This window comes from Pseudonaja textilis, chromosome 3, assembly GCF_049901715.1.
Source record: "Pseudonaja textilis isolate UNSWEBS1 chromosome 3, rPseTex1.2, whole genome shotgun sequence".
Lineage (NCBI taxonomy): Eukaryota > Metazoa > Chordata > Lepidosauria > Squamata > Elapidae > Pseudonaja > Pseudonaja textilis.
Genome location: NC_141992.1, coordinates 88,755,297 through 88,780,663, shown reverse-complemented (window position 1 = coordinate 88,780,663; position 25,367 = coordinate 88,755,297). Strand labels below are relative to the sequence as shown.

Genomic DNA, 25,367 nt, shown 5'->3' with positions numbered 1-25,367 from the left:
CACATTAAAATATGAACCAGTTAAACTGTTAAAATAAGAATACTTTTAATCCTGTAACCTCTTTCTTTCTTTCTTTTCTTAAAATTCTTTCCCTCTCTTCCTCTTCTCTCTTCTTTCTTTTCTTTCTTTCCTTCTTTTGCTTATTTGTGTATTTATTGTGACTGGTTTTAATTGTAAAAATTAATAAACTATATTTAAAAAATAAAATAAAATATGAACCAGTCCACAGCTTCCAGGTCAATTCAAGATGCTGGTCATCACTTATAAGCTCTTTGTAGTATACGGTCTGATTATCTGCGGGACAGCCTATCTCCAGTTATTTTTGTCCTCCTGGCATATAGCAACAGTGATACAAGGATACAAGGATACAGGGAGCCATATGTTGTCTTTTGAACCTTCCAAGTGGCAACTTCCAGATGGTCTTTAATGGCAGACCCATGACAATTGCGCACTGCAATTGTCCAGATGTGATGTGACCGGGATGTGAATAACCAACTGAAGTAACCATCATCGTAAAACCAACATGTTAATGTCTATACTGAGGCCGTCCTTTCATAATTCTTCAGAAATCCCCCCCCTCCCTTTTTAACTATTGTGAATAATTTGATATAGGCCACAACTTGATCATTTTGATAGTAACATCATGACGGTAACAAGAGCAAAAACAAAAGCATTTTTTATATTCCTTCATTGTGAGAGTGATTGATCAATTATTTTTTATCAAGTCAGTGTCAACACTTAATGACCATGTAGATTTCCTTCATGATGATCTAGCCTGGTTTTGCCCATGTCCCTAACCTAGTTTTTCAAGATTGGTAGACCTATAATTCTTTCTCTCTGCTTCCTGTTTGTTGAAAACTATTTGATCCCCTGACTTCTAAATTTGCTTAGGTGTGTTGGATGAGAAATTTGGTTTGGAAATCTTAAACTATAAACTCTAAAGAATCATCTTTACTGATATACAGTTGGGGATTCACAATAAACGGGTGTCTAGCTCTAAGTGAGAATGATTGTTTGAATCTTTTTCACTTTGTTCAATGCCACTTAGTTAATTTCCAAAGACTTGTAGCAGAGGCTTAAAATCTGAATCTCAAACCTAATGTTATTCTGGACTAAAAGTAATATTAATAAAACCATACAGTATTTTTCTCATAAAGCTTTAGTCTTTTTTTCAGCTAAAAGAATGATCCACAATATTAGTGAAGTTGGCATGTTCATTAAGAGATTTTTCTCTATTTTATGAGATCTAAACTAACATCAGGTAATAATTGCTAAGATTTACAAAGAAATGATAAAGCTTGTTTTGCCCTTTAATTTATAAAGGGCTAATACTCCTACAATGTGATATTGCTATATAATTTGGGAGAAAAAATAGAACTAATATACGTAAGAGCCTTTTATTATGAGAAAAAGAGAACTTGTGGATATGGTTTGAGGGCATTTTATCTGTCCAGGAGCACAATTGTCCTTAAATCCACAGGGGACATGAGAGACTCCAGTCCACTAAGCTGAAAAATCTGCACCAGGTTTGAGTCACCACCCAGTGCTGCAAGAATAAAATGTTAGCAAGCACAAATGGAACTCTGCAGGTTTGCTGTTCATGCTGCAAGGGACAGAAGCAGAGATGGGATACAGTAGACCCTATCCCTTAACTGTCTTTCTGGACTCGGGGCAGGAGTAGAAAGCAATAACCATCCATCCCCTGTGTAACTGGAAACTTTGAAAGAAGATGTTCTCTTGGAACGAATAATATGGCTCAGTCAAGAACTAATTTTCTTCTCTTCTACCTCAATTTCTTGCTGCTCTTCAGTTTAAAAAGTAAGCATTAACTCTCTTTCTCCTGTCATTATTTAAGGCCTGTGTATAAGACAAGAGCTAAACTATTCCAGCAAAGATATTTGAAGGCAGTTTACATATTTTAAGGGAAACTCTGGGTTATATGAATCCATAAAATAGTGGCTTGGGAGCTATTAAAGTTCAAAATTTTTGATTAGAAAGGACAAAGTTTTAAACAAATGGTTGTTCTGGAATACTCATGCAAACATAAGTGTTTTTAGATGTACGCAACATTATAAAAACTCATTTTCAAAAATAATATTTTAAAAGGCACCTATGTTTCTGTGTTTCTGTGTTTACCTCTATTTATATCCTTCTTTTCCAATTTACTAATATCTATTTTCGATGGGTTTCATTCTTAGATTTGTCATAAATAAAGCAATAAAATATTGTAAAAAACTCTCCCTCAAAAATGACTTCTTTAAAAAAAGTTTCAAATATTATAGGATTACTTTCAGCTTTGTAAACATAATGTCCCATTAGAAGGACAAAATGAGCATATGCACTTGATTCTTCTTTTTATTTTTGTCTTTTTAGAGAAGCCATTTGAATAAACTCCTGCTTTACAGAAGAATATCTTTTATAAAGCTTTTAAAATTGTCTTCTTTCATCATTTTGTCAGAAGGATGACAGCTATGTACAAGATGTAAAAAATAAAAAGAGGTTAAACTGGCAAGATTGATGTGTGTTTATGAAAGAAAAGATCTGCTGAACAGGTTTGAAAACTGTGTGTGTTTGAAGAGGCTGTTGTGATTTGTGCTTGTCAAATGTGAATCTTAATCAGAGAAGCTTACAACAGCTGCTGTTAAACAAGATTTGGCATTAATGTTCAGTGCCCTGTAATCTGGGTCACCTTCTGTTGCTGAAGCCATCAGATTGTTGGGCTAACATAGTTTTATAAGTTGGGTACAAAGCTCTTGGCTAAGACCAGTTCGTCATGATAACAAAATAAGCTAATAGAAGAAAAACTTTAAACAAAGAATATGATTCTGAATAACTTTTTGAACAACTTTCTCATATAAATGACATTGTGTGATGATAGCTAAAATAGCAAAGAGTTCTGTATTACCAAAATGTTTAACATTTTTTTTATTTCTACCAGCAGTGATTTTCCAAACATAGTAAGGGTTGAACTAAGAAGAAGATAAGAAAAAAAGACAATAATGGTGAACTTTTTCCATTTATGTCTCTTTCATAACTTTCTGTCTTCTTAATTCTCAGCTTTTAAAAGAGAAAGTTTAAAAACAGTTAAAATGCTTAATTCTGATTCACACTTCTCTTATCCAAATCTCTAATTCTGTAATTTGCCATGTTTAAGTGTTTAAAAACTACAGAGAAGGGAATGTTTATTGTTTTTAGATTTAACCAGACACCTCTCAGGTTAATACTAACAAGAATAAACATTGCTGTCTCTATAATTTTTTAAACACTTAATTCAGTAGCAACATCCAGAGCATTTAATTTCTGTTTATTTCTTTTACTTTATGCTATGTTATATTCTCCAGAACTCAAGCACAGCATTTTATATATAATCAATACAACAAGACAGTCCTTGACCTTGGAATTGCAGTCAAAGAAACATGAGACTGAATGAAAAAAATATAGGAAAGGAAAAAAGCAAGTTCAAGCATGATTTCACAAAAGAAATTAATAGTTCTTATATTTCATGCATAATAAGGAAATGGAATAGAAACTGTTAGGGAAGAAAAAGAACCCAGAGCTGCTCATGTGTCAAAGGATTTGAAAGATAGGTGGAAAAGCAATGCTTTTAATCTGGGTTTCTTTCTTTCTTTCTTTCTTTCTTTCTTTCTTTCTTTCTTTCTTTCTTTCTTTCTTTCTTTTTTCTTTTGGCCGTCTGCTGGGGTTGCTGTGGCCTAATGATAGTTCAGAGAGGAGCTCAAGTTTGTATTAGTGAAGTCTCAGCAATACAATGACACATCTTGTAGCGAAGCACTTTGATTTGTTCATGTAACACTGCTACACTGAAAAGCTAGACTAGGTGCTGGCAATTCAAAGTGTGAATTCTTACCTTTAAAGCCTTTCGGGCCTCAAGACTTGGGTATCTGAAGGACATCCAACTCTATCTGTTTCCCAATAGGACCTGAGTGTAAAGTGCAGAACTAGTACCAGGACAAGACTTTGGGATGAAAGTCACGGACCCTGTTGGAAGAATGAGCATATAATTAAATTTTAGACATAGTTCTTTTTTGTGTTTTTAGATTACAAGGAGTCCTCAGCTTATAACAGTTCATTTAATGACCATTCAAGAACACTGAAAAAGGTGCCTTCTGACCATTTTTCACACTTACGACCTTTGCATCAGTCATCATGATCAGGTGATCTAAATTCAGATGCTTGGCAACAGGTTCATATTTATGACCGTTGCTGTGTCCCAAGGTGATGTGATTACTTTTTGCAACCTTTGGACAAGCAACGTCAATGGGGAAGCCAGATTCATTTAACAACCAGGTTACTAACTTATCAACTGCAGTGAATCATTTAACAACTGAGCCAAGAAAAATCATAAAACCGGGCAAAACTCACTTAACAAATGCCTTACTTAACAATATAAATTTTGGGCTCAACTGTGGTCGTAAGTCAAGGACTACCTGTATTATCCTGCCTTTTTTCTCATATACAACTCAAGGTGACAAACATACCAATACATTTTCATCCTCCTATGTTCCCCACAACAAGCACCCTGAGAAGTGAGTTGGAGTGAGAGGGAATGATTGGCGTAAAGTCACCCAGCTGACTTTCATGCCTAAAACAGGATTAGAATTCACAGTTTCTTGGTTTCTTGGCCAGCACCTTCACCACTACACCAAACTGGCTCTTATATTTAGATGCAGATTCATTTTTAAAATAATTAGTCAGCCTATAAAATTACATAAGCCCATCACTAGGAAAGAGGAAGTTCTCATGGTAGGATGAGATGTTGAACGCTAAGTCTCTGTTTTCTTTACATTTGGACAGATATGAAAATTGTTTCTGTGGCATGGTATGTTTATATAAATCAATTTATTTCACAATATGTATGTGACATTTGTTATTTTTTTCAGGCATAGAAATAAGTTATCTATAAATATATTGTACAATATATAAATATATTACAAGCTTCAGACTGTAGGCACCTACTTTCAGTATTTAAACTCCAAACCTGAGGGCTTCCAAGTTCCTTTAGCTTTTGTCAGGGTTCAAAGGGGATGAATATGAAGTGAAAAAGTTGTTTTAGCAATCATGCCTTCAGTTGAGCTATCATTAAATTAGCCCATCTTTCTTCCAAAGATTTGAGACATTTTATGGAACAATTTGGCCTGAGGGAAACATTTAAACTTCTTTTGACCATGTGTAGCAGACTTGGTCCCAATTGGGCCACCAGGCTATTACTCATAGAGAAAAATCATAAGGGCATCTGCAACTGCATTATTTCTTTGATTGGTTGGTTGATTGATTGGATTGATTGATTTAATTGTATATTACAATTAAAATCTTAAAACCATTTTAAAACACTAAAATCATTAAAATACTAAAAACATTAAATGTCTAATTTGAGTACATACAAAGTACATATTTGATAATTTAATCCATTAAAACAGTGGTCTCTGCATCCTTGTGGTTGAGTAATGATTTTGACACAGCTGTTCCCAATCCAAGTCCTACCGATTTGCTGCACATTTCTTTTTTCCATCAGGGCAAAGGAAGCAGGTAAGTAATATGACAGCATCTTCAGAGAGCGTGGGCTGAAATTATTATTCTTTCAGTATTGATGAAAGTATTAAACCATAAATCTATCAGGAATTGAACCCACATCTTTATTTTTAAAATATCCCATCAAAATGAGAGGCTGGATATAGTATGACTGCTACTTGGCAGTAAGGCTTTAGATTCTGAAAAGTATTTCATATCCTATAGGGCCTGAATATGCCAACTGATTGCAATTCTTTAAAGTATACACATCTCAGTGTCACCTAGGAAGTGTAGCCACATAATGGCTTTTTTTGGGGGGGGGGGGAAATCAGTTGTTTTAAAGAATTGTTGGCATGTTTTATAGGTTGCCATTAAAGAATGCCCTACTAATAAAAATAGAAAAAGGAGTTAGACAGGGCTGCCCACTCTCACCTCTGCTCTTCATATTATCATTAGAAACATTATTAATGTGAATTAAACAGAACCCAGATATAAAAGGACTAAAGGTTAAGAAAGAAGAATATAAATTGCAAGCATTTGCGGACGATATGGTCTTCTTTATTGAGGAACCAATAGATAGAGGACAAAAATTGATCAATGAATTAGAACAATTCGGAGCAGTAGCAGGACTTAAAATTAATAGGAAGAAAACTAAATTAATGACTAAAAATTTAACAGAAAAACAGAAAATACAGTTAGAAGAAGTTATGGAAATACAAGTGACAACGAAAGTTAAATACTTAGGAATATGGCTGACAGCACATTGCAAGACACTCAAAGAAAATAACTATGACATATTGATGCACCAGGTAAAGAAGGACTTAGAATCATGGGGTAAGCTCCAACTTTCATTACTAGGTAGGATTGCTACCATTAAAATGAATATTCTTCCTAAATTTCTATACCTGTTTCAGACGATCCCAATTAAACTACATAAAATTTTTTTTTGAAGAACTCAACAAAATAACTCTTAAATTCATTTGGCAAGGGAAAAAACCTAGAATAAATGTTAAAGCAATGCAGGATATGAAGAGCAGGGGAGGATTGGCACTTCCAAATTGGGAGTTGTATTATATTGCTGCCTCTTTAGTTTGGTTGAAGGAATGGGTGAATTTAACCAACAAGAGAATATTATTTTTAGAAGGCCATGATTTGCAAAGGGGGTGGCATGCTTTCCTATGGGATGTAGAGAAAACTAGTCAAAAATGTTTCCATAGACATCTAATCAGAGACTCTCTATTAACTAATTGGAAGAAAATACGGAAAAAACACTATATAAAAGTACCAATCTGGATTTCAACAATGGAGGCGATGATCCACCCAAACAATTTGGATATCACCAAAATGATTTAAATATAAGGACCTATTGGACACACAAGGAAATTTGAAATTGAGACAAGAACTTCAGGAGCAAGGACAAAAAATTGATCAGTGGGCATACCTTCAAATTCAAAGTAGATACAAACAAGATAAGAAAGAATTCGGAATCAACAACAATCTCCAGCAGTTAGATAAAATTTTATTAGGATCAGGCAAAAAAAAATTACATAATTTTTTAATTATTTATTAGAAGTTGAATTAGAAGAAGAAATTGTAAAAGGGAAAATGATTGCCTGGAGTAGGAATGTAGGACGCAGCATCACCTTAACGGAATGGGAAAAGGTCTGGGGTAGAAACAACAAGATCACAAAATCAGTAGCATATAAGGAAAATGCCTATAAAATGTTTTATAGATGGCACCTCCCTCCTTCGAGGTTAGCGAAGATGCACCCCAATATGAGTCCGAATTGCTGGAAATGCAAAAAAAAAAAGAAGGAACCTTTTTCCATATGTGATGGTCATGTACAGAAGCCCAAAGTTACTGGAAGAAAATCAAAATTTGGTTGGAAGAAATCACAAAAGAGCAGATCGGATACAAACCAGAGTCCTTCTTTTTAGGGATTTTTGACAAACAAATTTCCAAAAAAGCGAAATACATAACAATACACACCTTAACAGTGGCCCGATTAGCCTTTGCCCAATCTTGGAAACAGCCTCAGGCACCATCAGATGAAATGATCATCAAAAAAATCTCAAAGTGTGCAGAAATGGACAAACTAACTTTGGCACTAAAAAACAAAGATACCTCAATATATTACGATAGCTGGAACTGTTGGTATAACTGGATTGGCCAAAGATAGATTTTATACTATAAGGCAAAAGAGGACAGAATAAACCTATAGCAGTGATATATAGATATATGTAAAGAATAGGTGTGTGTATATGGCATAAATTAAGGGTTATGAAAAGAAAAAAAGATCTTACAAACTGTGGAAAATGAGAACGTTTTTAATTGCTTTCTATTCTTTCTGTCTATCTTCTTTTCATTCTTTTTGCTTTTTTTTCTTTTCCTTTCTCCTTTACTTTCATTTGTGTATGTGTTGTTGGTTTGTTTTAATTGTAAAATTAATAAAATTTATTTATAAAAAAAAAGAATGGCCTACTATCCAAAAGTTTAATGACCAATATATATATTGGTCGAGAAATTATTGTTGGAGATTAGGGACTGTAGGATAAAAAGATACAGGCCTGAAGCAACAGGACAGTACAAGTTTGATTATTTCATTGTATGACTTTTTCTACAAAAACACAATGAGAAATGTATCCAGAAAAGAATTCACTACAAGCATATAGATGTGAATCAGTATATAGGGATTCACAAGGATGGGCCCCTTTTTCATCTCCTCTGAAGGATGACTAAATTTCAGCAGGCAAATCTTGAGAAACCTCAGGACCATTCAGCTTGGCCAGTATTTATGTATTAGCAATCCTTCCACTCATTTGTGTAAAAATACAAACTTCATTGTGAGAATAATTTTGACTAATTTGAATAAGTCTAGACTTTAGAGCATTAGAAAGACACCAGGGGTTTTTGTTTTGTTTTGTTCTTTGGACAGTAGATCAATCTCTATATTAGCATGTACTATGAGATCCATTTTTAATATGCCTTTTCTTCTCTTACAAATTTATATGCTTTTCTTTGTTTCATTGTTTTATCTTTCTCTGAGTTAATACAGGCAACCAGTCAAATAATTTGGTGAAACTTCATATGAATGTGTCACTTTATGATGTTGAATGGAAGAAATGTCTTCATTAAATTTTTGATATGCAGTATCAATAGCACAGACAAAATTGGTGATGATTTTTAAGCTTTGTATGCTCAGAAATATATATAAAAGTATTCCACAATGATAACTCAACCTACAATCTAAATCAATATGGCCCCAAGATCTCATGTTTTGCAATATATTTGAAAACTATTCTCTTTTTCTTTCCATGACATATAAAATTTAAAAGAAAACCATCCTGGTTGTGGTGCTTTTAAATATGGCTCACTTTGGATCAGAGCAAAAGAGAGAACCATCAGTTTAAGTCTATGCATACAATTGACATCCTTTGAACTGGCCATTGTAGTGATGACTTCAATGTAACCTTGATGTACCTCCATTAGCAGATAAGACTGGCAATTTCCATGCTGTGAAAACTCTCACCAACTAAGGTTAATAGAAAAAAAAATCTGCTAAGGACACATGGGCATGTTCAATTTTTAGGGTTAGTTGGCACCCCTACCAGATTACTTACCTGGCATCTCTTTGGGCATATCTGGAAATGCTTTTGTGTTCTAGCAAATGTGAAATACAGCCAAACATTACATCTGGGACATCTGTGTACATTTCAAAGCATGTTCTAAGTGGTTCTATTTCCTGTGAAAGGGAGCTCAGTATATAACACAGGCGTATTTTATTACTTGTGATAGCTGACAATCCCTTAAAATCGCAGCAGCAGAGTTTTCTTTTTTGAACAAAAAGTGTGATATGATTTCCTAACACCATATTTTCTCTAGAGGAAAGTTTCTGACATTGTGCAAAAGATCTAATTAATGTTTAATTATTGGGGGAAGATAAAAGATCAATTGAGAAAGGGAGACAAAGTTGTTTCTCTGGCTGGTGAACATCTTTTACTGGTGAAGAAGACAGGAAGAACCAACTGCTTTCCATCAGAGACAGAGAGGCAGCATTGTTGGCTGATGCGCCCCTTGAAGTGCTGGTGCTTCATTCAACTCTCATTAGCTGATGGAGAAAGAAGTGCCAGCAAGGCTGATGTTCTCAGGACCAGGGCTTTTCCTGTAGGGAAACTTGGCTGGCTGTCAGAAAACGATTACATGCAATCCCAACAAACATAGCCTGAGTCCCCGGGTAGCTTCTCAGAAAAGGGAGAGAAAAAGCAATTTCTGGGATATCCAACAAATGTGCCTGGATAATACGCTAAGGTGCATTTATTTTCCCTTCTTTGCTCTTACTTAATACATTCATCAGTACATTCAGGCTTTTCACACTGGTCCTTTTGTTTGAACCCAGCTGGGGACAGCGTTTTAGCATCCTACTAAAGTAAAAATTGATTCCTGCAAAATGGAGTCAGTTCAAACAAACGGGGCTTTTGAGCAATTACCTCAGCAGGTGGTAACACCTGGCTAATTTTGTCATGCTCAGGCCTAGTTAGTGCTTGGATGAAGATCTCCAAGGAATTGGAGGGTTGTAAACTGTCATAGAAGTCATAGAAACATCCGCAAAAGGCAGCGACAAACCAGTGCCTCTTCTCAAGAAGCTATATACTGTAGCTGAGATGGACAGCTATATAAATTGAATAAATAAATACATTGAAGAATCTATGACATCCATGAGATCACCAGAAATTGTGCTTGGCTGAAAGACTTTATTCATGTCACTTTTCTTTTTTATTGTTATTTTTATTTCTTCTTTTATTAATACACACAGTCCTTGACCCAGGGCCACAATTGAGCCCAAAATTTCTGTTACTAAGTGAGACATTTGTTGAGTTTTGCTCCATTTTATGACCTTGCTTGCCACAGGTGTTAAGTGAATTACTATGGTTGTTAAGTTAGTAACACAGTTGCTAAGTGAATCTGGCCTTCCCCTTGATTTTGCTTGTCAGAATGTCACAAAAGGTGAACATATGACCCCAGAACACTGCAACCGTCATAGATATGAACCAGTTGCCAAGCACCTGAATTTTGATCACATGACCAAAATGATCGTGTGCAGTGGTGGGATTCAAAAAAATTTACTACCGGTTCTGTGGGCATGGCATGGTTTGGTGGGCGTGGCTTGGTGGGCATGGCTGGGAAAGGATACATGCTGGAGTTCCAAATGTGTGTAGGTAACTTAAATTTGGCTTTGTGCCATGCCAACGAGTGAATGACAATTCTCCAGTTGTTGTATTAACTACATTGTTTAAAACATGGTTACTACACATTATGGCCTCACCCCACAGTGTTTCAGGTAAACCTGGATCAGATAACGTAGTGCGAGCCATGGCTCGTAATGTTTGCCCTCTTCGTTCTACAAACGAGTTATGTTGTGGTCTGTAAGGTGCAGAACATTTATGCTCAACACCAGCCAATTTCAACATAGTTTGGAATCTTTTGTTAACAAACTCAGTAACTAAAGTAATTACTTTACTCCTCATTTTTTCTCAGCAAACCTTAGCCAGTTAAAGAAATATTGGAATGTTTCTGTTTTGTTTTTCATGAGATAGCAGAAACAGTACCGTGAGTCCATTATACTCAAAATATAGCAGGCATCTCCTAAACTAGGTTTCTTTGGACCAATTATGTCAGCAAACACAACCTCTAAAGGTTCTTTGTTCTTAAACCCATTAAGTCTGTTTGCTGGAATAACCTTGCTCTTCTCTTGGCTACAAGCATTACAGTTTAAATACTTGCTACAGGGTTTCACTTTTACTCCATCTGACCTTACTGATAACAAATTAAATTTCAGTTTAGGTACATATAACATAGTTAAATGCTCATTTACACAAGAACAATAGGCAGTACCTTCACCAGACGCTTTCATCTTCCATCCATTTGCCAATGATACATGTTGTTTACTTGTAGACATCTTTACAAACCTCTTTCTATCTTTAGTAATGCACTGCAATGCTCCACTATCAACAACCCACAAATCATGGTTTACAGTTGAATTGTTTAGACATAGCTAAACTAACATTCTTCTTGGCCTTCTGGTGATTACCAGTATTCTGTCATTTCCCCTTCTTACAGAATCTAGCTATATGTCCCCTAGCCCCACAAGAAAAAACATTTCCTAACAGTATAGGCAGTTGAACACAAATCCTCTTCTTGTCGTTTTTCCTTTCCAGTCATCTTCTTGCTTCTTCTAACAACCTTCCGGTTATGTCAGTCAATGTCAGTTTATCTCTGGGCAGGACTTCCAGTGAAGATGCGTAATCATCATAACTTTCATCCAATGAGGAAAGAATGATGTAAACTTGATGCAGCTCTGAAAATATCAGTTCTTTTTCATGTAGCTCCTGAAAAGTTCTTTTCATAAAGTTTAAATGAGCTAACACATCTCCACCTTTCAGAAGATGTGCTCTAAACAGTTTACATATAAGATGTATGTGTGCACCTACACTGTCACGAACATAAATCCTCTTCAAATTCTCCCAACACCTAGCAGCAGACTCTTCTCCACAAATATGGACTAGCTGCTGGTCACTCAGTGTTAGTCCAATTATACAAAGATCTTGTTCATTGTTTCATTTAAAGTCAGCTAACTTCTTGGCATCATCCTCATTTTCTGGATCCCAAGCATTTACATCCTGCGGGTCTTGAACTACATTCCAGAACCCTTCTCTATGCAGAAGTAGACTGCACTTCATAGACCAGGAAACATAGTTTGTTCCATCCAACCGGGTTATCAGTGATAGACTTGTTGAAGTGTCTTGTGCCATCTTTACCAGGATAGTAACCCACAATTAAACAATAAACAGCTGTCTGTATATGTTACTGTGCATTCACACCAACTTTCAGTTATCTGAGCCAGGTATGGCCTGGGCCCATAACCAGTCTTGAGGTAATTCCCTGTTAGGAGAATGAGCACACACAGGGAGACGTAGTGAGAGTAGTGAAGAATAACACACACACAGCACACAGCCACACTGTATAGTAAAATGTAGCTTTTTACTTCCAATAAAACAGTTAAGCAAAGTTCAACAAAACAGTCCAAGTCATTCACAGTTAAAGTAGTCAGTTTTCAGTCCAGGGTTAATCCAATAACAAAGTTCAGTATCAAAAACAGTTCAGAAACAGTTCAACTCCAAGATGAACTATGATCAATAACAATAGGAACGGCAACACTCTCCAGAACAACAGAACAGAATAGACCAGGTTTCTAGCTCCATGTTATGGCCGTTTGAGGAACCACACCCAATTACAATTTTAGCATTCCCTTAAAGAGACAGTATTAAAATGTGTATCCTGGTTTATATATTTTCCAACCCAACTATTAGGTGACTTACATTCCTAACAGTCTTTAAGTGAATCTGACTTCCCCAATTGATTATACTTGTTGGAAGACAGCTGGGAAGATTGCAAATCAAAAGTTTGTAATTGCAAGATCTTGTTAACCACATAAATGTGAACCAGTGGTCAAGCACTCCAATTGCAATCATGTGACCCTGGGGGTGTTGCAGTGATTGTAACTTTGAGGATAGATCATATGATAGCCTTTTTCTGAGGCTGTCATAATTTTGAATCATTGTTGAATGAACTGTTGTAAATCAAGGACTACCTGTACTTGAAAACCAGTTAGAGACATTTGGTTGCTCACTATTGATTATCTAGGCTCTTTTGCCTATTTTCCTAGGGTAAAACTCCACTATGTACTAAAGAATGTGCATAGGTCAGAACTGATAAAGAACTTTGTGATAAAGAAAAAGGGGTTGTCCTTTGATTTGAGCAATCTTAAGTCGGAAACCTATATTTAATTTACCACGTGAATCAGAGCCCCATCATTGCACTGTATTCTTAATATGAATATTATTTATGGATTCAGAGGTAGATCTGACCAGGACTATCATGTTTTATGTTTTGAGTTCCTCCTTCAGTCTCCTTTGTGATTCTATATCAGGTTCTATATCACAAGTGAAAACTATAATCCAATACATGCTCAGCATATATAGGATCTGAGGAACAGGGATAATATGTGTCTCTTTCCAAGTCCATGCTATTATTTCATATGTGATTTACATATATGAATACCATATCGAACCTGCAAAACTCCAGATAATTGATAGATGGCAGCAAAGAACTAGCATATTCTGAGTGCTCTTCTGGATTTTTGCAGCCCAGATGGTATGCCTATGGAGTGCACTAAACCGTATGGTTTATGGTTTTTCTTAATCTCCAGTGTAGCCATTCAAACTTCAGTGTGTGTAAGTGTGTTCATGTATTTTGCTAACAATCCAAAGATAAATCTGAATTCTCAACTCTTTATCAAAAATCAAGTAGTCTTAACAATTGCAGGGATAATACATAATCCTGTTCTCTGTTACAAAGTAGCATGGAAATGATAAAAAGCATTAGAAAAGTATTTGTCATTGTGTAATGAAACCAAATGCATTTGGAAAAGTTCCATTTAAATTTTAAAGTCGCCCTACAGTTCTCCCACTCTGAAAAATTCTTGGCAGCCTGAATAAAATAGAAAGAGATAATGAAATATTAACGAGCATATAATCTTTTTTTTTTCTGCCAGAGAGTTTTAAACACATGGTTGAAAAATGATCAAGACCATTAGTAATAACAACTGCAAGAAAGGGCAAAATAAGCTCTAATTCTTTAATTAGAGAAGAAGTACAAACCAAACCCCACACTTAAAATACAGTGTGGTACTGTTACCTTTCTGTAAAGAACATTTGTCTTGGGGATTGCCCTTGAAACAACTGAATCAATTGTAGCCTCTCACTGGTGACACATTCAGGAGATAAATCAAGACTGAAGATGTGCTGAAGAAATATTATTCATTTATTCTAATTTATACACCACCTATCCATTTGAATAAGTATTCAAGGAAGCTAACAGAATTTTAAAAAACAATAAGAATGTAAAAAACATAAAGCTAACATTAAAATCAATTAACAATTTAAAACAGCTGGGCATTTACAGTTTTTTCTAGATGCAAAAAATGTGGACATCCAGAACATTCTCAAAAGAGTACTTTCCATAGTTTAGGAGAGATACACAGGAAGGTCAAGTCTTGTAGGTAGATCAGCTCAGATTATGGGGACATAAGTAGAAGAAGGTCTCCAGAAGATTTTACTTGAGAATCCAAGGAACTTGCACTTTGCAGAAGAGATTTACTTTTTCAAAGAAGTACAACTTCATTCTAGACAGGCTGAATCCCCATCTCATAAACCAGTTTCCTCTTCACCAACAGCATTGCTGATTTATATAGTTTAATCTCATCTTGTCAGGCCTCTTCCAGCCTACTTTTTGAGATTATTCAACATTCAAGAGTACCAGCTGACAAGGGGAATGTGCATAGGCTCTCCTGTCAAGAGTGCCCCACGGGCAGCCACGCCTCACCCCAAAGCGGCTGGTGACTCTGCCTTTGGGGAGCTTCTATTGGCCAATTTTCTATCGGTAGTAGATCAGGGTATTCTACCCTAGGCTACCTGCAGGGCACTCCTAAAGGCAAGTTTTCTCCCTCCCCCACCCTCCTCCCATTTCTCGTTACCTCGTGTAGTTCTAATGAAGGATGTGAGAAATGGCAGGGAAACACATGGTTTAAATAGGCCTAAATTTGGGGGGTGGGGCTTAATTTCACCTTATGCCTAGAAATCATGCTGGGCCTTCCTATTGGTAGAGGCCGTATTGGTGAAACATGGTAGCTCCTTGTGTGAAATCATGGGTCATTGACCTAGGTATCAAACAATGATTCCTTAGTGGGACTTTCTGGCATGGCTTGAGATAAAGGACCAAACTTTCTTCAGAATAGATCACCAAAAAGGAAATCATAGTTTTTGACATAAATAATCCTAGCAAAGGAAAAAGAAGTTTGTGTATTGTAAAATCTCAAATGGATCCAGAAAATCAATGCCATTCAATTGCATCTGGAATTGCAGTAACACCACCTTTTCAAATAATCTTCCCAGAAATGAAATGAAAGTATCTGAGAATATATAAAAGAATGGAGATTATGAGAATGATACACACATACACACACACACACACTCCACACACACACACACTCCACAAACACATGTGTTCATCCATGTAGGATTGCTATTATCCATAAAGATGAACTCACAGATGCATACCTGCAGGACTGTGACCCCATTTAAATTAATTTATGGAAAAATCATTAGATATAGGTGACCCTAAAGCTCGGTCACTCTGTCTTGTCAAGGTTGAGCCAAAGCTAATTGTTCACCATTTAGATCTGCACAATCTCCAGATACCAAGAAAACATGTATTTTGCTAACAATCCAAAGATAAATCTGAATTCTCAACTCTTTATCAAAAATCAAGTAGTCTTAACATCCCTTGAATAGCCCAGATGAAAAATGTACATGGATGATTGTTATGTGTGGCAGATATTAGATAGGGAAGTTGAGTTATGTGGCATACTCATAAGCAAAGGCTTAGGATTGGACCTCTCCCCACAAACTCCAACATCAACTAGAAATGACCTCGCAGAAAGAAGGACAAACAGCAAAGAACCTCACTTCCAACTTCTCAGCTGATCCAGAAAGATACAATAATGGATTGTTTTGAAAACTGCGGCTTTGCTCCGCATTAGGAAGGCTTCTCATTGAGTCCAATGCATCAAGAAAGACACCAAGCCAGTTCAGTCTTGGATGAGCAGCCCCAAGCACACGCTCAGGGAAGCCCTTTTATTGAACACAAAACATCACAAAAGAGAGTTCAGCCTACTTTACATGTTAAAAGAGTTGGGGGTCTCAGTGGATATATTGTAGCACCCAATCACAGTGCTTAAGGGATACAAAATAACCAATCCGCGCCTGCAGTCCAGCCAGTAGCCCAAGGTGGGCAGCATCCTTTTGTTCCTGATATCTGCTTTCAGCCTACGTGAGGCCTTGCAGGTATCGAAGACTCCTTTGCCTACGTGAGGCTTGGCATATATCAAAACTCCTTTGCCTACGTGAGGCTTGGCATATATCAAAACTCCTTTGCCTACGTGAGGCTTTGGCATATGCCCAGGCTGTTAGATGTGGATTCGCTGCTGCATCTCCTCTGTTTTAGTTTTACGCAGAGGGATTTCTTCTGGTTCTTCGCTATAGTCCATACAGAAGCCCGTGCGCATGTTCTCATCGGGGTCCTCTGAGGGTATAGCTTTGTACAGAGATTCTTTTTCCCAGAGGGCATTGACCTGTGCAATGGCGCGTTTTTCTGCTAGCAGTGACAGACTATTAGAGATGGTGCGAACAAAGATTGGTAATATACATGGAAGAATAACACACCCAGCAGCAATAATACCTATGAGCGCTATTATAGCTTGTAATCCTGGCAGTTTTGGGAGCCAGGAGCCAAAGATATTTTTGAGGTCCATACCTCGCCATACTTGATCCGGATTGTAGGTTAATTGTCGCATCTCAGTGGTTAACTGCGCTATGACTTTGCCAACCTTGTCAATTTGAAGACAGCAATTTGTGAGATTAAACCTACCACATACCCCCCCTTCCTTGGCTAATAAATAATCCAAAGCCAAGCGATTTTGGTAGACAGCTGTGCGTAATTTGTCTGTAGCAGTTGCAAGAGTGTTTAGAGCCTTATCTATTCGTTGACCTGCTAAATCTAAGACAGCTTGCAAGCGAATGATTCTATTAAGCATATATATATATGGGGGTCCTGTACCCATAAGACCCGTCTTGGGCCCAAGTGGCCATGCCATAGGTGCAGACGATTCTCTGTGAGGTCCAGGTGTCCCCTGTGTATTCTGATTGGCAGGGGAAGCCTGCAAAAGCATTGTCGGCTTCCCTTTTTTTGCGAGACAACATGTCATAAACAGGGATGCCTAGTTCCTGCTTCACTGAGATTGGAAGGAGGAAGAAGGAAGGTCTTATCCATCCCAATACACATGACCCTTGCCAATCTGCTGGGAGGGATGGGTAGGCTAGGTTACCGCAGATCCAATACATGTCATTGGGTGCAGTCCAGTTCTGGGAGGATGAAGTGTCCCTGAGATAAGGGAGGAGGGTTGTGTTGAATTTTGTGGGTGTGGTAGTAGCATTATCAGGTGCTGTCCAATTCTGGTAGGAGATGTCCCACGTACCTAAACAAAGGAGATGTCCTACCGGAATGGACCCGTTTCGGGAGAAGCAGTTTCTACCGATTAGATTGGTAGTAATTGTCCAGATAAGGGGGTCAGGGGCAGTTCTGGCTGTTATGTTTCCTATAGAAGACATGTTGTTGAACAGTGATGGCGAGGCTTCTAAGGCTTGCCATGGCCACTGTTCTCCTGTGGTGGTTCCCCCACAGACAAAGCAATTGGTTATTGCAAGTTGTTTTGCAATTTTTTCTGCCATGTCCATGAATAGGTTTTTTGCTATTATGCTGGTATCAGGGGCTTTATCTAACTTTCTTAAATTATTATACACCGACCAGCCTAATGATGTTTCCTTACCCTCATATATCACTTCTTTTTTTATAGTAATGTAGGTGATTGGATCTGCTCCTATGCCATCGATCCCTATACCATAGGTATCCATGGCGGAGTGTTGTCTGGAGATAGTGATCTCTACCTTGTTGTCCTTGGTAGACCCTGATACTCGTTTAAAATGTGACAGATGATTGCAACCTGAGTACCCTCCCCCAGTATAATCACAGACACAAGACCAACCCGAGCATTCAATGGAGCCCCCGCAAGGGATCCAATGATTAGGGTTTCCTACGGCCCAATTGATGGGCGTGGGACACAAATACTTATGATCATGAGCATATTTGGTTTTCCAATCATCTGACCCACAAGGATATCCCCCTGGTTTGGAACAAGCAATGCAAACATCAAAAGTTAAGACAATTGGGTCAGTATCATCCTTAAGCACAGTGGTGTGATTTAGGTAGTAAAGTTTTCCCTCCCCTTCAGGATCAGCTCTGCCAGAGGCTTTTGGAAGTCCGGCCCACAAGGTAACATTGAGGCGAACAGCCGCCTTGGGGTCATAGCAAACAGTTTTTGAGTTCATTTTGCATAACTGATACATAGTCCCGTTATTCTGGCAAGTTTTCCCAGTAGAAAGGCATCTCTGTGGTTGCTGGGTATGGTAAATGAGAGTCAGTTGAGTGAAGCCTGCTTGTGTGGTTTTGGTCAAGCAGGGGTGCAGTCATCTGGTTTGGTGGGTTTTTGTGATCTTTTAATCCTATGCAGCAAAGGGGGTTCTGAATATGAGTGTCAGGCTGATTCACGAATTGTCTGTGATGATGATGAGATGAGCGAGGTCTGAGGATTGTCCAGGAGCTGTAGGTGTTGCGCGTAGAATCATGGAGGCGCCGACCTGAACAATAGTAGGTGGTTGCAGTAGGATGGGATATGAGGAGTGTAGCTCGAGGGGGTTGTTCAAAGGTGTTGACCCGGAAAGAGGTGTTGCTGGAGATGTAGGACCATGGCTGAGGAAGCGTTGACCATCTGAGATAAGGAGGAAAAATGTCCCAGGATGCAGTGCAGGTCAGCAGGAGGGGGGTGTCTGGTGTGAAGTATGTCACTCTGGATGGAATGGAAACTTTGGAGGCGTGTGCAGCAAGGAGGAAGAGGAGGAGGAGGAGGGCCAGCGAAGCAGCAGGGCAGATCATGTTGATATGTCTGCAGCTGGTGGTTTTGCTACCTTGGGGTGGTATGGCCTGACGTGCCATCCAGGAACCCACAGGACACGATCTGGAAGCTGGATAGCTGCGTAGCCACGACCCCAGGTGAGGAGATCAGCAGGACCCTTCCAAGCAGGGTCTGGCAGTTGGCGGTAGTACACCTGTGGTTTGGGAGAATCAGGAGAGGGGGGGGAGGAAAAGTGTCGCTCCGCTGCTGTTGTAGCAGGGGTGCCAGAGAGATTGAGGAAATTAAGCGTATAAAGGCAAAGATTAAGGGTGTTTTGCATCGCCGGGAGGCCAAGGGGTTTTTTTCCCTTTGGCCAGATGTCATTCTAGTGCTGTCTTTAAAGTTAAATTGGCTCTCTCTGCCAGGGCTTGTCCCTGGCTGTTGTAAGGGATCCCAAATTTGTGGGTGACCTGCCACTTAGAGCAAAATTCTGACATAGCCACACTAGTGTATGCAGGACCATTGTCTGTTTTTATTTCGTTTGGGCGTCCCAACGATGCAAAGGTGCGAATGCAGTGGTTAATGACATGTTTAGAGGCTTCTCCTCTCTGCGGGGTTGCCATTATGAACCCTGAATAAGTATCAATTGTGACATGCAGATACTTCCAGGGGGCAAATGGGGGAAACTGAGTAACGTCCATTTGCCATATTTCACAGGCTTTCAACCCGCGGGGATTTACTCCTAAGGGGATGGAATTGGCTTGCTGACTGCAGGTGGGGCATTGCTGCCTGATGGCTGAGGCTTCTGCCATGGTAAGGTTAAAATGTTTCATGAGGGCTTTGGCATTTTGATGAAAGTAAGAATGGCTTTCCCAGGGAGTTAGGGTGTGCGTGGTCATAATACCTGCAGCTGCTTGATCGGCCACGTCATTGCCTTCCTGGAGAATTCCTGGGAAAGGCTGGTGGCTGCGAATGTGGGCTACAAAGAGAGGGTGTTGTCGTTGTGCAACAAGCTGTTGCAGTGTAACAAAAAGAGAGAGAAGGTTCTTGTCAATAGCGGGAGAGAGGTAAGAGTCGTGGATGGTAGAGACTATTTGGGTAACATACAGGCTGTCCAAGATCAAGTTGAGGGGTTCGCTGAAATTTTGGAGGACTAGTATGGTTGCAGCAAGCTCAGCCCTTTGTGGTGAAGTCTGCACAGGGGTGGTTTTGGTGTGCCATGCTCCATTCTTTTGCCAAGCACATGCCCCTCATTCCCTGCTGCCATCAGCAAATATAGTCAGGGCACTGACCAAAGGTTGTTTGCTGATGGGAGAGGAGCAGGAGATGGGTATGGTTCTAATGATCTGAAAACGTGGGTCAGCGGGTGGGTGGCAGGAGACTAGCCCAGGCCAGTCGGATAAGGCCAACTGAAGCTCCTGGGAGTTTTGGAATAGAGGTTCCCAAATTTGCAGCGAGAAGGGGATAAAAAGTGTGGAGACATCTATCCCCATGAGTGCTTTTGTGTGGCTCCTGCCCTTTACCATTAATTGAGCCAATTGAGCTGGTTTGGAAGTGATGGAGCATCGGGGTGTGTGGGAGAGATGGATCTACTCTAAGATGTGGAGCTTTTGGTCCTTTTGGGTCACTGCCGCAGTCAAGAGCCTTGGGGTGGCTAGAATGACCATATCTAGAGGAGTATTGGCAGCGGCCCTATCCACCCATATTCTACGTATGTTCTCTTCTATATGGGTCAGCGCTTGAAGCTGAGGTTGCTGCAAGGATATTTTGTCAGCGGGCCCTTTTCCCCAAGTAAGGGCTTCGAATAGTGGAGAGAGAGTGTCAGTGGTTAGTGACAGGAAAGATCGGGCCCAATTAATGGTGCCCAGATATTGTTGAAGCTGAACCAGGGTAGGTTGAGGAGGCAGAGAGAGTGAGGGGAGTGAAGGATAGGCAGTAGTTGAGAGCATTTTATAGCCTAGATATGCATAGGGAGTCAGCACTTGTACCTTTTCAGGCGCTATGTGTAAGCCTCCCTTTGCAAGGATAGCTTTCAGGAAAGAGAACAAAGCAAACACTGTACCTGGGGGTCCAGGAGCAGCAACAAGGATGTCATCCATGTAATGATACACCAGAAATTGTGGATAGGCAGAACGGTAGGGTAACAGGACCTTATTTACATAGTGCTGACACATGGTGGGGCTGTTGAGCATGCCCTGAGGTAGGACTTTCCATTGAAAGCGAGAGGAGGGAGAGGAGTTATTCAAGCGAGGCAGAGTAAAGGCGAACAAGGCGCGGTCAAGTTCATGCAGTGGGATAGAGAAAAAACAATCCTTTAAGTCAACAACCATGAGATCAAATTTTTCAGGGATGATATTGGGATTTGGCAGACCACATTGTAATGCCCCCATTGGTTTTATAATCAAGTTCAAGGCCCTCAAATCTTGTAGGAGCCTCCATTTGCCTGATTTTTTTCTTTACAACAAAAATGGGGGTGTTGTATGGGCTGACAGATGGTTCAACATGCCCTTTGACAATTTGGTCCTGGACAAGTGATTGCAAGGCTTCTAAGTTGTCTATAGTGAGGGGCCACTGATCCACCCAAACAGGCTCTGTGGTTTTTAGTTGCAGCCGCAGTGGGGTTTCAGTGGAGGATGCCATTAATCTATGATGAGTTTTGCATTAAGTTGAGACATGAGATCACGGCCCCACAGGTTAGTGTGTAGTGGAAGCACCAAGGGTTGGAGGTAGGCAGTGCGAGAGATGTCAGATGAACTCACCGGTAGCCAGTGTTTGCTACGGTGGGCGTGCTGAACTCCTCCCACTCCCCGAACGGCCGGGGCAGTTTCCAGGGGCCAATCGTCTGGCCACTCAGCCGTTTGGATGACACTAACGTCAGCTCCAGTATCTAAGAGACCCGAAAAGACCTTATCATTGATTGTGAATTGTAATACAGGTCTGGCTCATTCCATAGATTGATGGACAGTGAATGCCCAAGCATCTTTAGTTTTAACAGGTACTGGAACAGCAGTTGCCACTAGTTCTCCCTTGCTAAGTTTTGTGGGAGTATTTCCAATTACTGCTATGGCAACTGAGGAAAAGTTATCGGAATCTCTCAGAAATGGAGATGCAATAATTCCTTTTGCCATGAGGTCCCGGATGGGATAAATTATGAGGGGCGTCATGGCAGGAGGAATGGTTTTCAGACACGTGGGGAGAAAGTACACAGTGCCTGGGATGTCAATTTCCATATCTTCAGAAGCAATTAATTGGAAAGATATGGTGTCAGCCTTTGGAGCGGGGCTGGCTGACTGCCCCCCTCTAGTTTCCCTGCGGTTGGGGGTGCTGCTGCGACACTGGTTTGCCCAATGGTACCCCTTTTGCACCTTGGGCAAATTGTTTTCGGCTTGTTGTTGTTTTGTGGATTGTCCCTAGCCCTACATTGTGCTTTGAAGTGGCCTGGTTTCCCACAATTGAAGCAATTCCCAGCTGGCCTGTTTTGAGAATTTGCGTGCTGCAGGGCCATTGCCAGGTGTTCCATATTGTAGGAAACAGTCCCCACGATTCTGCAAGCCTTTAGATAGTCCGAGAGGGAAGCCCCCCCTCGGGCAGCCAGAGGCTGCAGAATCCTTTTACAATCCTCATTTGCATTCTCAAAGGCTAATTTCAACAGAAGCTCTCTGCGGGCCTCTTCATTTGAAATCTGCCTCTGAACAGCCTTTTGGAGCTCTTCTATGAATTCGGCATAGGGTTGGTGTGACCCCTGGGTAATTTTGGAAAAGGAGCCTATGACCCCAGAGGCAGGATCATCGACCTTATCAAGGGCTTTGATAGCGATGATACTGACAAGGGCAAGGACTTGCTGTGGGATCGCTGTCTGGGATGTTAAGTCAGCGAATTGGCCCATGCCAAAAATTTGATCTGCTCTTGAGCCACGATCGTGAGCAATTTTCTCAGCTTCAGCACGAAAGTCTGATTCCCACACAACGTACTGCGGTCCTGTCAGTATCATTCGGAAGAGGTCTTTCCAGTCTTGGGGTAGCATAAAAAAGGAGGTGCTGATGGTGTTAATGAGACCTCTGACATATGGTGCCTGAATGCCATACATGGCCACAGCTTGTTTTAAATCTCTGATTAATTTCATGGATAAGGGCTCAAGCCTGGGCACCATATTCCCAGCTCTATCCCCCACATATTCTATGGGGCAGAGGGAGAGCTCCTCTAGGGTAAGAGAGCCCTCCTTGCGCCCCTGTGCCATGGCTTGTGCAACTGCTCCCATGGGTGTCTGATCCCCCACAGGATTTAATTTAGGAGGAACCAAGGGTTCAGGAGCTGTGGGGGAAGAGGCTTCCAGTGGGAGAGCATCTTTGGTTTTGGTCTCAGCAGCATAGGGAGGGGGACCTCCTGCAAGGGGGGGGGCTGCCAGCGTTAGTCAGCGCTGAGCTCTGAACTATCAAACATTCCATTACCACCCTCCAAGTGGTTAAAATCTTTGGCGGAGCCCTGGGAGTATCATGAAAAAAGTCACCCAAACGTTGCCATGTGGAGACTTTTAAGGACCCCTTTTCCGGATAAGCCGGACATTGCTTGTGGATGTATTTTAAAAGGGCTCTGAGGTCCCTTTTAGTTGGAGCCAGGAGCTTTTTGCCCTGACTCCTAAGAATCAAAATTGAGCTCTTCGTTAATTCCCTTAATTCCTGCAGATGCACCATCTGCGCTTTAGAGAATTTCCCGCCCATACTCACCTGAAGGGAGGATTTCTCCTGGGGAAGGATCCGTGACTAGACGGCGTCCCTGGGTTGCAACTGGCTCGTCCGGCCGGGTGAGATGGGAGGTTGAAGGCAGGCGGGTCTGCTTCTTTTCAGCAGATCACGTCGGGGTCACCAGATGCGGCTTTGCTCCGCATTAGGAAGGCTTCTCATTGAGTCCAATGCATCAAGAAAGACACCAAGCCAGTTCAGTCTTGGATGAGCAGCCCCGAGCACGCGCTCAGGGAAGCCCTTTTATTGAACACAAAACATCACAAAAGAGAGTTCAGCCTACTTTACATGTTAAAAGAGTTGGGGGTCTCAGTGGATATATTGTAGCACCCAATCACAGTGCTTAAGGGATACAAAATAACCAATCCGCGCCTGCAGTCCAGCCAGTAGCCCAAGGTGGGCAGCATCCTTTTGTTCCTGATATCTGCTTTCAGCCTACATGAGGCCTTGCAGGTATCGAAGACTCCTTTGCCTACGTGAGGCTTGGCATATATCAAAACTCCTTTGCCTACGTGAGGCTTGGCATATATCAAAACTCCTTTGCCTACGTGAGGCTTTGGCATATGCCCAGGCTGTTAGATGTGGATTCGCTGCTGCAGAAAACTGCTGAGAGATCAAGGAGAGCCAGGACATTGGCTGACATTACCTCCATGCCATGGCCATCAGAGGTTTTCCACAAGTAAAATCAATGCCACATCTGCACTATACTATATGGCTTCTTGAAACCCAGCTGCAACAGCTCCAGAAAATCTACTTCTTCCAGACCTTTGTAACTGCAGCCCAATCACCCTTTCAATAACCTTCCCCCAAGAAGAAATGTTGGAGATTGGATGAAAATTCTTTGGTGCTGCCAGGTCCAGGGATGACCTCTTGTGGATGGAAAATGCTGAAGGCAGATGATCACTTAAGTGACAATGGCAAAGTTGTCATCATTTCCTATTGTGCAGGAGAAAGCAATGGCAAACCACTCCTGAATTTTACTAAGAAATTATCTACAGTATGTAAACTGACTGATGATAGTCTTCATGTGAGGTAGCACTCAAAATGTTGCTGAGAAAGAAATGAATAAGAATGATTTTTGTGATATGGCTAGATTAAATCCTTGAAATTAGCTAGTTCTGATGTTGCTACACAGAAAAAGAAAACCAAAAGCTCCAATCTTGTGGGATAATTTGCATCAGTGCTTATTAGTATTAGCCCCTTCTATTGTCTGGGATCACTTATTGTGTTAAAATCAGATCTGTAATGAAAATCCAAGCATTTACCCAAGGAATGATATCCCTTTGTTACCAGAAAACCCTGCTCCAATGGTGGGATTCAAATTTTTTTAATACTGGTTCTGTGGGCGTGGCTTGGTGGGCGTGGCAGAGAAAAGATACTGTAAAATCTCCAGTCAGAGGTGGTATTTGCCAGTTCTCCAAACTATTCAAAATTTCCAGTACCAGTTCTCCAGAACTGGTCAGAACCTGCTGAATAC

The 25,367-nt window shown here is 40.2% G+C and overlaps 1 protein-coding gene and 1 long non-coding RNA gene across 4 annotated transcripts in view; one reads left to right on the top strand and one right to left on the bottom strand.

Annotated features, from left to right (window-relative positions):
• The window catches only part of LOC148126203 (uncharacterized), a 67,175-nt gene that overhangs the window by 17,025 nt on the left and 24,783 nt on the right, over window positions 1-25,367 (bottom strand). The window contains exon 3 of the long non-coding RNA XR_015742957.1: window positions 3,866-3,996. This is a non-coding gene — a long non-coding RNA (uncharacterized LOC148126203). The remainder of the gene's footprint in view (window positions 1-3,865; window positions 3,997-25,367) is intronic.
• The window catches only part of CRB1 (crumbs cell polarity complex component 1), a 151,035-nt gene continuing 127,258 nt past the window's right edge, over window positions 1,591-25,367 (top strand). For all 3 annotated transcript variants that reach the window (XM_087930317.1, XM_087930316.1, XM_087930318.1), the window contains exon 1: window positions 1,591-1,818. In XM_087930317.1, coding sequence (XP_087786443.1) covers window positions 1,752-1,818 — 67 coding nt within the window. In that variant the 5' untranslated portion in view covers window positions 1,591-1,751. The remainder of the gene's footprint in view (window positions 1,819-25,367) is intronic.